This window comes from Typopeltis vanoorti, chromosome 25, assembly GCF_054136105.1.
Source record: "Typopeltis vanoorti isolate ZY-2024b chromosome 25, IOZ_Tvanoo_1.0, whole genome shotgun sequence".
In the NCBI taxonomy this organism is placed as follows: Eukaryota; Metazoa; Arthropoda; class Arachnida; order Uropygi; family Thelyphonidae; genus Typopeltis; species Typopeltis vanoorti.
This window is the reverse complement of record NC_143573.1, coordinates 52,245,612-52,258,608: the sequence shown is the minus strand read 5'-3', so window position 1 is coordinate 52,258,608 and position 12,997 is coordinate 52,245,612. Positions and strand designations below refer to the sequence as shown.

The 12,997-nt window shown below is 37.3% G+C and overlaps 1 protein-coding gene across 4 annotated transcripts in view; it reads right to left on the bottom strand.

Annotated features, from left to right (window-relative positions):
* LOC150092746 (proton-coupled zinc antiporter SLC30A1-like) overlaps positions 1-12,997 on the bottom strand; it is a 296,774-nt gene that overhangs the window by 38,712 nt on the left and 245,065 nt on the right. For all 4 annotated transcript variants that reach the window (XM_090414536.1, XM_090414534.1, XM_090414535.1 and 1 more), the window contains exon 6: positions 12,498-12,541. In XM_090414536.1, the coding sequence (XP_090270662.1) occupies positions 12,498-12,541 (44 nt within the window). The remainder of the gene's footprint in view (positions 1-12,497; positions 12,542-12,997) is intronic.

Sequence of the window (12,997 nt, the reverse complement as noted above, 5' to 3'; positions counted from 1 at the left end):
TTGATGTTAAATAGAGAAAACACACACATTTAAAAGCAATAATTAACTACATTTTAGCTAATCCGTAGATTATAAGTGAATATTTTGCCTGAGTCATAAAGGCATCTCCATTGGCACAAAGAAAAACTAAGCACATGCATGCAGACACACTAGCAGGAAGGCAAACAGACTGATTTCAAAAATGCTGGCCACTACAGACCTAACAGGCACACTCTATAGATGCTGCTGTGGAATATTGCTTAAGATCTCACAGTGACAGTCTCCTAGATTTTTGTCAGTGTAATGCATTACACTGCTAAAATGATCAAGATAGTGAAGTGGATATTTAGGTGATTGAATAAGAGCAGCTAATTTTTTACATAACCTGAAGGAGTTATATTAAAAGATATATATTTATATCTTTTAATAATGTGTGCAGTTTTTTCTGGGATGTTCCAGTTGTAGGGGAGGATAAGCAGAAATTTCAGTTAATTTTGTGAAGGGAGAAGCTATTGGCTAAAAATGTCAGAAATGCGACTGAATTCATTGGAGACTAGCTGATCCAAGCAGATGGTTCTAGATCTATTAGCTAAGGTTTTGATAACACCATATTGCTGAGAGGGGTAGTGGTGTGAAAGATGATGGATGTACCTTCTAGTGTGAGTAGGTTTTCTGTAGACAGAAAAGGATAAGGATCTGTTGGGAAGGTGAGTGACTAGTGTGTGTGTGTGTGTGTGTGTGTGTGAAGTAAGGGTAGACGGCTATTATTTTCCTTTTCAAACGGTGAAACAGATTCTTGGGTGTTAAGTGTACTAACACTTTTCTAATACATCGTCATCAATATGGGGGAGAAATGGGGAAACCAACAGCTTTATACTCATTCCCATTTGCTCCAAGTGATGTAATAGTTTTTCCATGCAGTAGTCTGTCAAATGGCTTGGGAGAGAGAGAAAACGTGCTCACACAGCAAGTAATCAATATGCAAGCATGATGACTGCTTGCCATGTAAGCAGGTGCACCATCATGTAATAACCACTAACGAGACTAATCCAAATCTAATCACACGATTCTTATTTACAAATAGTTCAATGTGTCCATATAATAACTGCTGGGAACAGTGCTTCTTTCTAACATGAATTCCTCAATAATTAGACCTCTATGATTGAGGAACATAATCAGAATGATTTTGATATGCGATTTACGCAAATGAACAACACTTGTTTTTTTTTGGTCCAAAAGGATCATATTAGAAGTACCAACTCTTATCCCCAGTAATAATATTGCTCAGGAAACCTCACTATCGGCTGTTTGAATATCTTTGTAAATGTCTAATCAAGTGAGTTTTTCCCCATTACACAAAGAGTGGCAATTATGGTTTTTTTTCCCCATTCCTTATTCATTAAATTTATTTCCTAGAATTCTCAGTGTTAATTGAAGATCACTTGCCAGTAAATAAACTGCACACTTTGTCCACCAGTTCAGGGTTGCTGGTTGTTTTCAACTATCCACTTCAAGAATAATCTATTATATATTATCTGCTTCCCTTAAAATACACTATCTGATCAAAAATATCCAGACATCCCTTCATAGTAGTGGATATGACATTAAAACAATTAACAAAAGCATTAACAGTAAAATGGGCCATACTAAACAGCTTAGTGACTTTTGACATGACATTATCACAAAGGATGCCATCTTTGCAATAACTCAATTCAAGATTTTCTCTCTTACTGCAGCTGTCCACATCAATTAAGTGATATCACTGTGAAGCAGAAAATGCATAGGAGCTGAAGTGTGTGGTATGAAAAAACTGCCTATCCTCAGTTGAACCACCTGCTAGCAAGCTCTGAAATGCCTCTGCAACCAATACCACAACTATTCATCAGGAGATGAAGAACATGGATTTCCATGCTGTGCAACCACACACAGGTCCAATATCAATAAGAACAATGGCGAGCATTGGATGGAATGATATAGAGCTCACTACCATTGGACACAAATGGAGCAATGCAAACATGTTTTCTAGGGTGATGACTCATGCTCACCATCTGGCAGTCCAATGGATGAGTTTAGGTTTGGTGGATACTAGGAGAATATACTTGTCCAAATGTGTTGTGGCAACTGTGAAGTTTGGTGAGGAGGCATCATGGTCTGGGGATGTTTTTCATGGGTGAGGCTGTGCCCCTAGTTCCAGTAATGAAGAATTTTAACATTGCAGCCTATAATTATTCTAGACAATTTTATGCTTCCAACTTTAAGGAAACCGTTTAATGAAGGCCCTTTTCTGTATCAACATGACAAGGTCCAATCAAAAAGCTGCTGTGCAGGAATGATTTGATAAGATGGGTGTTGAAGAACTTGACTGGCCTGCACAGAGCCCTGATCTCAGCCCTATGGAATGCCTATGGGATGAATTGAACACCAATTGCAAGTCGAGCTAAATAATCCAACATCAGTGACTGACCTAATGATTTCCTGAAAGAATGGAAGGGAATTACTGCAGCAAAGTACTAAAATTAGTATAAAACAAAACTTTTCCAGAGGATTGAATGCAGTTATAGTATCAAAGTATGAACCAATTCCATATTCAAGTGAGAATTGGGATGAGCAGGCATACAGATATTTTTGATCAGATAGTGTACTTCAACCATCAAAATGTTTGTGCTCAGGACAGTCTTTTTCACCTCAGCTGATCACAACATTTCATGTGAACAGTTCAGTGAGAATTTTCTCTGGCTTTTTACAAAACTTGTCAATTATCTACAATTAAATTTTTTGATTTCAGACAGTGATGTCATATACAATGTAAAAAAGACATCTGTGTCAAAAGCAACTTGAGACAAGCTGGTCTGCATTGATGGGATGGCCAAGGCTCTGCATTTCTCTGCTTCTCCAGCATTCTCTCCCAGAGCAATATATGCTTAGAATGAGAATTTTAAGCATGCATGTACATGATAACTGATCATAACTCAGCAGATATTACACCACCACTTCTTATTATAGTTAATTATCTTAGTCTTCTTGCTCGAAACTCAAGCTAATCATCTGGTATGTACTATGGTGGACTAAAGACATTTTTGATGCATCAGATGTATTCATCCTTTCTTTTCTAAGCTAGAAGTCAGCTCTGCATCATTCTATCATTTATCTCAGCTAGTTTTAATTCTCCTTTAATTTGTATATATTTAATTATTTAATCCCCCCCCATTTTTTTGGCTATATACCATATTCTAGTTTTTTTAACAGTTGTATAGTATACACACTACTGTACTGTGGTGACCATTTCTGCTGTTTTTAAGTCTAAATTAGCTGAACTTCATACTTGCATGCCACGTTAGCAGTAAAAGAAGGATAACAAACCAAAATGGGATAGTTAGTATAAGGCGTCAAAATAGGAGTGGGGGCTAGGGGACTTCTTCACTTTATGTACACTAATGCCAGGAGTATTTGGAATAAGGAGGAGGAGTTTTTGGCTTTGGTTAGATTAGGTTAGTTACAATTAAATTTTTTGAATTGTAAACTTGGTTAGTTCTTCCTGGCCACAGGTTATTGGCATTAGTGAGACATGGCTAACAGAAGATGATATAGTTAGTGGGATAGAATGTGAGGGGTGTAGTGTATTCAGGAAAGACAGAGAGAAAAGAATGGGGGGAGAGTGTTATTGATGATAGCTGATGAACTGCAGCCAAAGAGAATAGAAGTTCAATTTCAGGATAGTGAAAATAGCACATTTGAGACTATCTGGTGTGAGATTGAGGTCAGCAGAACAAAATTTATAGTTGGGTGCTGCTATAGACCAGGCAACGGAATAGATGATGGAGACAGTATGTATAAGCAAATAGACTCAATGAGTGGAGCATAGGTAATTATTATGGAGAATTTCAACTATGGTAACAGTGATTGGAGGGAGCAGAAGACAAATGGGAGGAAGGAAATGAATTTTATGCAGTTACTAAGTGATAAATACCTGAGACAGCATGTAATCGAATATACTAGAGGTTTGAGAGTGCTTGACCTAGTAATTGCATCTGAGAAATTGACTATTATGAATATGACCATATTGCCACCAATTGGTGAGAGGGATCATAAGGACTTGACCTGGGAAGTGGCTAAATGTGTGGAATTTTCAATTAAGACAGGGTACATGTGGAATTACCAGGCTGGTAAGTATGACGGCTTAGGAGATTGCTTGGATCAGTGCCATGGCATGTTAAACTAAAAGGGCTGGATGTTGATAGAGCATGGGAAGCAGTTAAGAAGCATTTGAAGGAGATAATGGCTGACTGCATACCTAGAGTCTGGAGAGTAAATCAAGTGGGAGTAAAATGGATGAATAACACTATTAAGCTTGAGCTAAAAAAAAAGAAACAATTGTGGATGAAATTTACAGAGAAAGGTGACTTGCAAGCACATGAACAGTACAAAGCACAGGCCAGAAGGGTAACTAGTGTGGTAAGAAAAGCTAAAGCAGATTATGAAAGTAAATTAGCAATGCAAGCTAAAGTGAATCCCAAACAGTTCTTTTGATATGCTGCAAATAAAAGAAAAAATGTATAGCAAAATGATTCTAAGGAATGCCGATGACAGAGAGGTAACTGAATCAGATGAAATAGTAGAATTACTAAGTGAACACTTTGCAAGAGTATATCATCTAGGCTATGATACTGCAGGAACGAGAGAACAATTAGCTGATACAGGAATTGAAGTGGATGAGATGGAGGTGAACAGTATATTACAGAACCTTAATGTAAATACATCTGTGGGATTGGATGGTATACCAGCTTGAGTCTTACGTGAAGCAGCACAGGAATTGTCAGTTCCCTTGACCATATTGTTTAATTTAAGTCTCAGCCTCGGGTTAGTCCCGAGGGGAAAATAATTCCATTGCACAAAGGAGGTTCCAAGACTGCTGTTGCAAATTACCGACCGATCAGCATATCAGGAATTGTTGTCAAGGTCTTGGAGAAAATAGTCTAGAGCAAAATACAGGAATGGATAGATGAAAATGGGATACTATATGGAGGACAGCATGGTTTTGTGAAGGGTAGATCATGCCTCAGTAACTTGCTCACGTTTTATAATACAGTGATGGCTGAACTGGATAAGAGTAATGGATTTACAGTGATACTGCTGGACTTTGCTAAGGTCTTTGACAGGATACCACATGGAATTCTAATCAGTAAACTGCAGCACATGGGGATTGATATAGAGTTGGTGAGATGGATAGGAGAGTGGTTGATGGAAAGATATCAGAGAGTAGTTTATTCAGGAGTGGAGTCCAAAAGAAGGCCTGTTACTAGTGGTGTGCCATGGGGTTCTGTTTTTGGACCACTGCTACTTAATTTGTTCCTTAATGATATGGGAAAGGATCTGAGAAGAACTGTTCATTTATTTGCTGATGATGCAAAGTAGGGTAGAGCAATAGCGAATGCACATGATGTCAAAATTTTGCAGGAAGATTTGGATAGATTGGCAGTCTGGGATAATGAGAATGGATGTCAGTTTAATGTAGCAAAGTGTAAGGTTATGCATTTTGGGGTGAAAAAATTAGCAACAGTATATCACATTGGTGGAACTGTACTCCAGGAGGTTGACAAAGCCAAAGATTTGGGTGTGTTGGTGGATAGGGAGTTGAAGTTTAAGGGGCACATAACAAAAGTGGCTAAATCAGCTCATCAGATCACTTGGTTACTGAAGAATACTTTGACAAGCAGAGATAAGCAAGTTATTGTTCGTCTTTATCGAGCCTCGATAAGATCCCATCTTGACTATTGTGCCCAGATCTGGGCCCTGGGTTTCTTCTTGATGGGTAGGAGGTAGAGAGGATCCAGAAGTGAGTGACAAAGATGATAGCTGGCTTATGGAATGACCCTTACGAGAACAGGTTGAAGATCTGCGGGTTACAGAAATGGTTGATGGGTGGAAAAGGAGTGATATGATTGAGACATTCAAATTACTGAAGGGTTTTTACAAGATTAATTCAGAGGAAATTTTTCAGAACAGGTCTAGTGATGAAAGAACTAGGGATCATCCATGGAAACTGAGAAAGAGTGTAGTTAGCAAGGGTATTAGAACTAGGTTTTTTACTTGGAGAGTGGTGAATAAGTGGAATAAGCTGCCAGAGTTTGTTGTGGGTACCATGGCAAATAGTTGTTTTTGATATGATGTTTAGGGCCTCCCTCGATGAGTCTAAAGACTCCTTGGAGTTGCCCGTAATAATAATAATAAAAATAATAATTCAAGTAGTCATACGTGATAGGAAATGCATGCTTTTCTTGTAAATATATGGAATTTCATTAACAGAAAAAAAGTATTCTATGGTGATAAGAATCTGAGCATTTTAAGTTTCATATGTATATCAGTGTATGTGACTTACATATATATTTAGAAGTTTCTATCTAGCTTATATCCAAGGAAAAAACTAGAGGCATATACAGGTGTATAATGGTCACAAATAATTTTATAATCTATTACTGAATCTGCATATTGTTTTTTTATTATTTTGATAACTTCCATGGAGTCAACACTCACTTCAGAAGGCCTGCTCAACCAGTAATATGTCTATCATAATGAACTTTGAAGTTATTTACATTCCCTGCATTTACAAAACACTCATGCAATGCATTCAACTCACCAACAACTCTCCACATAAAGAAATCTACTCCTCACATTCTTCTTCACCACATCTTTATACAACTTCCAGGGATGGCCTCTCATTTTTCCTATCTAAACATTCCCTCTTTTTTTAATTCCTTCTGAGGTAATCTCATAGAAACCCTTACTAACTTGAATGTCTCTATCATATCTCCTCTTTTTGTCCTATCTACCAATCTCTATAATCCACATTCCCTCAAATGCTTTTCATAACCAACACTCCAGAGTCCTGATATCACTTTGGTCATTCATCTCTGGACCCTCTCTAGTGCTTCCACATCACAATGAAAATTAGGTGACCAAATTTGAGCACAATAGTTCATGTGTAGTCTGACCAATGCCTTATATAAAGGCATCACCTCCTTATCCATACATGTTATATCACAGCAGCAATACGATGTGCAGTCTTTGCAATATCTGTGATGTGCCTTCAAAACTTCAGTCCACTGTCTACCAGTACTACAGATGACGTCAAAATTTTGCAGGATGATTTGGATAGATTGGAGGTCTGGGCTAAGGAGAATGTGAGGAGTAGGAGCACAGTTCCACCAATGCAGTACACTGCTGCCAATCTTTTCACCCCAAAATGTAAGGTTATGCATTTTGGGGAGAAAAGATTGGCAGCAGTTTACTGCATTGGTGGAACTGTGCTCCAGGAAATTGATGAGGCACGAGATTTAGGAGTGTTGGTGGATAAGGAATTGAAATTTAGGGGACACATTGCAAAAGTGGCCAAATCAGCTCATCAAATCACTTGGTTACTGAAGAATACATTGACAAGCAGAGACAAGCAGGTTATTGTTCCTCTGTATCGAACCTCATAAGACCCCATCTCGACTACTGTGCCCAGATTTGTTCACCTAGGTTTCTTCTTGATGGGGAGGAGGTGGAGATGATCCAGAGGCGAGTGACCAAGATGATAGCAGGTCTGTGGAATGAACCTTATGAGAACAGGTTGAGGATTTGTGGGTTGCAAAAATTGGTTGATAGGCGGAGGAGGGGAGATATGATTGAGACATTCAAATTACTGAAGGGTTTCTATAAAATTAATTCAGAAGATATTTTTGAGAACAGGGCTGGTTGTGGGAGGACTAGGGGACATCCATGGAAACTGGGCAAAAGTGTGGTTAGTAAAGGTGTTAGAGCTGGGTTCTTTACTTTTAGAGTAGTGAATGAGTGGAATGCGCTCCCTGAGTCTGTGGTGGATGCTGTGACAGTGAATGAGTTTAAGGCGAGGTATGATACTGTATGAATGTTGAATAGTTGTGATGAATATGATTTGGGGCCTCCCTTGATGAGTCTAATGACTCCCTGGAGTTGCCCGTAATAATAGTAATAACTCAAGATCCTGAATCTCATCCACTTCCTGAAGTACAGCTCCACCAATACAGTACATAGTCTTATATCTCTATATCCCAAAGTGTAACACTTTGCATTTATTAATATTAAAACTGTAATTCCACACATTTGTCCAAGCTAAAAGTCTATTCAAATCTTCCTATAGAGAATTAGCATCAGCACTACTCTTGATAATTCCACCTAACTTTATATCATCAGCAAATATTTGAAGATCCTCAGTAAATCTATATGAAATATCATTAACAAACAAGTTCAGCAGTAGGGCCCTAAGAACAGAACCCTGAGGAAAGCCACTGGTCACCTTCCTTTTCTGAGACACTGCTCCATCATATACAACTTGCAGGTATCTTTCAGAAGGCGAATCTTCAATCCATTTAAGCAATCTGATAGCTAATCCCATCTTCTGCACCTTATACACCAATCTGTCATGTGATGTCAAATGCCTTTGTAAAGTCCAAGAAAATCACTGTATATGAATCTCCGTTATCCAACACATTCACCGACTTATCATAAAACGTAAAAATGTAAGCAGATTGCTAAAACAAGACCTCCCCTTCACAAACCTATGCTGACCATAATAGAGAATCTTATGTCCATCAAACCCAGTCCTGTATTCTATTGCTAACCAATTGTTCCAACACTTTGATCACAAGTGCAGATATACAGACCAGTCAATAACTGGAAACTTGTTCTACAACCATGCTTGTAGAGAGGCATTATTTTGCCTTCTTTCCACTTCTTAAGAACCTTCCTCACTGCAAGGCTTTCATAAATAGCCAGGTCAAGGCATGGCTAACTCTTTTGCACATTCTTTAAAAATATGTGGTGGTATGTCATCAATTCCCACAACCTAATCTAACACAAGTAACACTTCATATCTGATTCTTTCACCTTTAATTCTCCTAATCCTTGCCTTCCTTTCTACATTTTGCACAGCATCATTCACACCACTATGATACATACTGATGAAGTGTTCATTAAATAATTCCACTATATTTACTCTGCTACCATACTATCCACCAGCATCAACCTGCCATAATTATTTTTCCTCTTGCTTGCCAAATAGCAGAAAAGTTCCCTTGGCTTTGATATTGATTTGAAAGGTAGTCAGGCCAATTTCCTCTCATATTCTACCTTTTCTTTTTTAACCATGCTTGTCGCTTTTTGGACCTGCAGTTTATATTCCTCATGCATCTGTTCACTACAAACTGTCTTGTACTTCATAACTTCTTTTGTAACGCTTGCTTGATTTCACTGTTCACCCATCTCACTCCTACTCTATTTATATGATTAACTCTTGGTATGCAGTTATGCACTGCTTGTGTTAGATACTGCCTCATAATTTCCCATGCACTGTCAACATATTTTCTATACAATTCATCAACATAATTGATGAATTGTTGCTAGTATATAGTATTGATGCTAGTTGCTAGTATATTCTCATAATCATCTACCTTATAGTTCCACATATAAACCTTGATAACATTTTCCTGACTACCTTTCAAATCAATACCTCACAATCACTTTCACCAACAGGTGGCAGTGTTGATACCTCATTCATAACCACATTCCTGTGAGGATATCACCAAATCTAACACCGATAAACCTTGTGTTGCTTCCATCATATGCTGTTTAGATACTTATCCTGCAGAAACTCAACAAATTCACTCACTCTCCTTGTTATCATACACTTAGCTCTTCTTTCCAATCCACATTCCTATAATTAAAATCTCCCATTAGGATCATCTTCCTTTAACTTGCCCAACTAATTTGTTGAAACATTTCACAATTAGTGCTTGTCACATTCCCTGGCCTATAACATCCTATTACATATACTATTCTATTGATCTCAACTTCATACCAAATAGTTTCAAAATCTTCACAGGTACTACTATTTCCACTTCTACTCTTGAAGGACACAATTTCTCTGTTATCGTTAACAATACTTCCCTTCCCCTCCTCTCCTCACCCTCCTATCCTTTCAGAAAATTCTTATCCCCCATTTCAAGTCCTGACAGTATATCATCCTCAGTCAACTAAGTTTCACTTATGCCACTTATTTTTGGACATACTGATTCGATCAGTGCTACAAACTCAGTCCCTTTATTTCTGATACTCTGTACATTAGTATATATAATGATTCTCCACTTCTTGAGGCCATCTCATCAACAGAATCACTCTATACTCTCTCTGCTATAGTATACTCTTCATTCTGACCATCCCTGTTTCCCTGATCCTGACTCTGATTTTCATTCAAATTCCTATCATCCCCACTTTTTGCACTGCATCACTCCGCCATGCCATAACCACTTCCTCACCTTTGTATCCATCCTCTTCCTGTCCTTCCACAACCTGCTTCTCAACTTCCAACTCTTAGCAGTAATAATTTCGTATGAACCCTGTGTACTCTTAGTAAACAACAATTGTAAAAGTGACCAACAACAAACTCATTTGAATGCATTCCATCAGCTTTGAATCATTCTAACTTCCCTTCAAATTCAACCCATACATTCACAAATTGAACACTATCCTGACACAATTCAGCCATCTTGCCATTCAGTATCATTGCACTCTTTCTCGGTTCACCACTGTCATATCTGGGCAACAAACTAACCACTTTCCCAATGACATTATTATCCTTCACCTCTTGCAACAACTTCTTCAAATGTCTTTCCACATTCTGTCTCACTATCCAATTCATTTGTGTCCACTACTACCACTAATTCTGATGCCCGTTCTTTCCTTCTATGCAAAAGATCTGATATTAGTTTATTGTACCACCTGGAAACCATGTTTATTATTAATATTATTAGTAGTAGTATTATAATATGGGCACCTCCATGGAGTCCGAAGACTCATTGTGGGAGACTCAATCTATCATACCTCTCCTTGAATCCATTAACAGACAAAGTACTCAGAACTGACTCTGGCAGCCTAGTTCACTCATTCACCACTCTCCAAGAAAAAAATCTAGTCCTCACACCTTTACTAACATCACCTTTATTCAACTTCCAGGTATGACCCCTTGTTCTGGTCCCTCTAGTTAAGTGCTGAAACATTTCCCCTGTATCTGTACTATAAAATCCTTTAAGAAACTCTAATGTTTTTATCATATCCCCTCTTTTTCTCCTCTCAACCAACTTCTGCAATCCACACACATACAATCCATCCTCATAGGGAACATTCTACAGGCCACTCACCATCTTGGTCACTTGCCTTTGAATCCTCTCCACTGCTTCCCTAATCCCCAGGAAACCTAGAGGATCAGACTTGAGCACAATAATCCAGATGTGGGCATATCAAGGCATTATAAAGAGGAATAACAACTTATCTCTATTTGTTAATGGACTACCTCAGCAACATGCCCTCTAAACTTTAACTCATTCTCTGTCTACCACCACACCCCTAAATCTCTAGCTTCATCTATTACCTGGAGTACAATGCCATCAATGTGATACATGGCTTGTAATCTATTTATCCCAAAATACAAAACTTTTGCATTTCTCGACATTAAACTGACATCCATTATCTTTTGACCATACTGCAAAAATCATCCTGCAAACTCTCCACATCACCTTGATTAACTATAACTCCACCTAATTTCACATCATCAGCAAACAACTGTTATTTCCTAACTTTGTTAACTTATTTCCTATACCATTTATGTACAAATAAAACTGCAATGGTCCCAGCACTGAACCTTGTGACACACCACTAGATTCTGTCCCTCCATATACCATTTGATATCTGTCTAGAAGCTACCCTCTTATCCACTTAACCAGTGTCATATCCATCCCTATTTATTCTAATTTGTGTAACAGAGTTCTATGTTATATTCTGTGAAATGCCTTTGCAAAATCCAGCAAAATCATCGTGTAGACATTTCCTTTATCTAACTTAGCTGTTACTCTATTATACAAAGTTAATAAATTACTAAGGCATGACCGACCCTTCACAAAGCCATTCACCCTCTTACAGTATCATATTTTTATCTACTCATTCTTGTATTCTCATTTTTTATCCATTTTTCTAGTACTTTTATCACTATGCCTGAGATACTGCACCTTATTTTTTACTATACTTTTAATGATTGAATCACTATATAAAGCAATTCTATCATCTTTAGATACTTGCATCTTCCTATTAACTTACTTGTCATTTATGTCAGTTATCCCTCTTCTTTAAACATTCAATTTCCTCTGTTATACATTTTCATTAACACTGGCCTAAGCTCTTCCATGTTACTTCTATTATTACCGTCACAAATATTTCCATCCATTTTCTGATTATTCCTGGTAACATCATTCTCATTTTTGGAACACCCTAACCTTTCATCACACTTCTCACACACTATAATACATTCTTTTTTATCATTTAATCTAACACTCCATAAATCTTTAAAGTTTTTGGCCACATACATAAATCAATTGTTGTATCATTTTTTTTTTGTTTCACATAAATAAAATTAAGATGAAATTATATTAGTTAGTTCAACAGATACTTACATAAAGTCCAAGTGGACCATATAATAAGGCATACCATAAGAATGCTGAAAAAAAAAAAAAAAAATACAGTCTTTGTAATGATTTAAATTAAATAATGGAATTTAAAGTGGAGTGATTTCATGTAATGCATCCATGATAATGGTGGACATTCTATAGCAAAGATTATATTACACTTACTGAATGGATTCATGAGTAAAATTTATAAGTCAAAATGTTAATACTGACCAAACTTTGAACATTTAATATATCCTCTCAACAACTGTTTAAATAATAGATGACTTCTAATTCCTAATGTGATATCACCAACCAACCAAGCTTCCTTTCTGGAGGCTCAAAGTGGCATAAACTTGGGTATGTGTTATAAGACAAACAGCATGGACATATATATAAAAAAGCATTCATATTTTTTTAGTGATATGGTCCAGAGTCACTATACAGGGACATTTTCATTATAGTACTAAGCTAACAATATACAACAGACACATAAACAAGAAGCATGT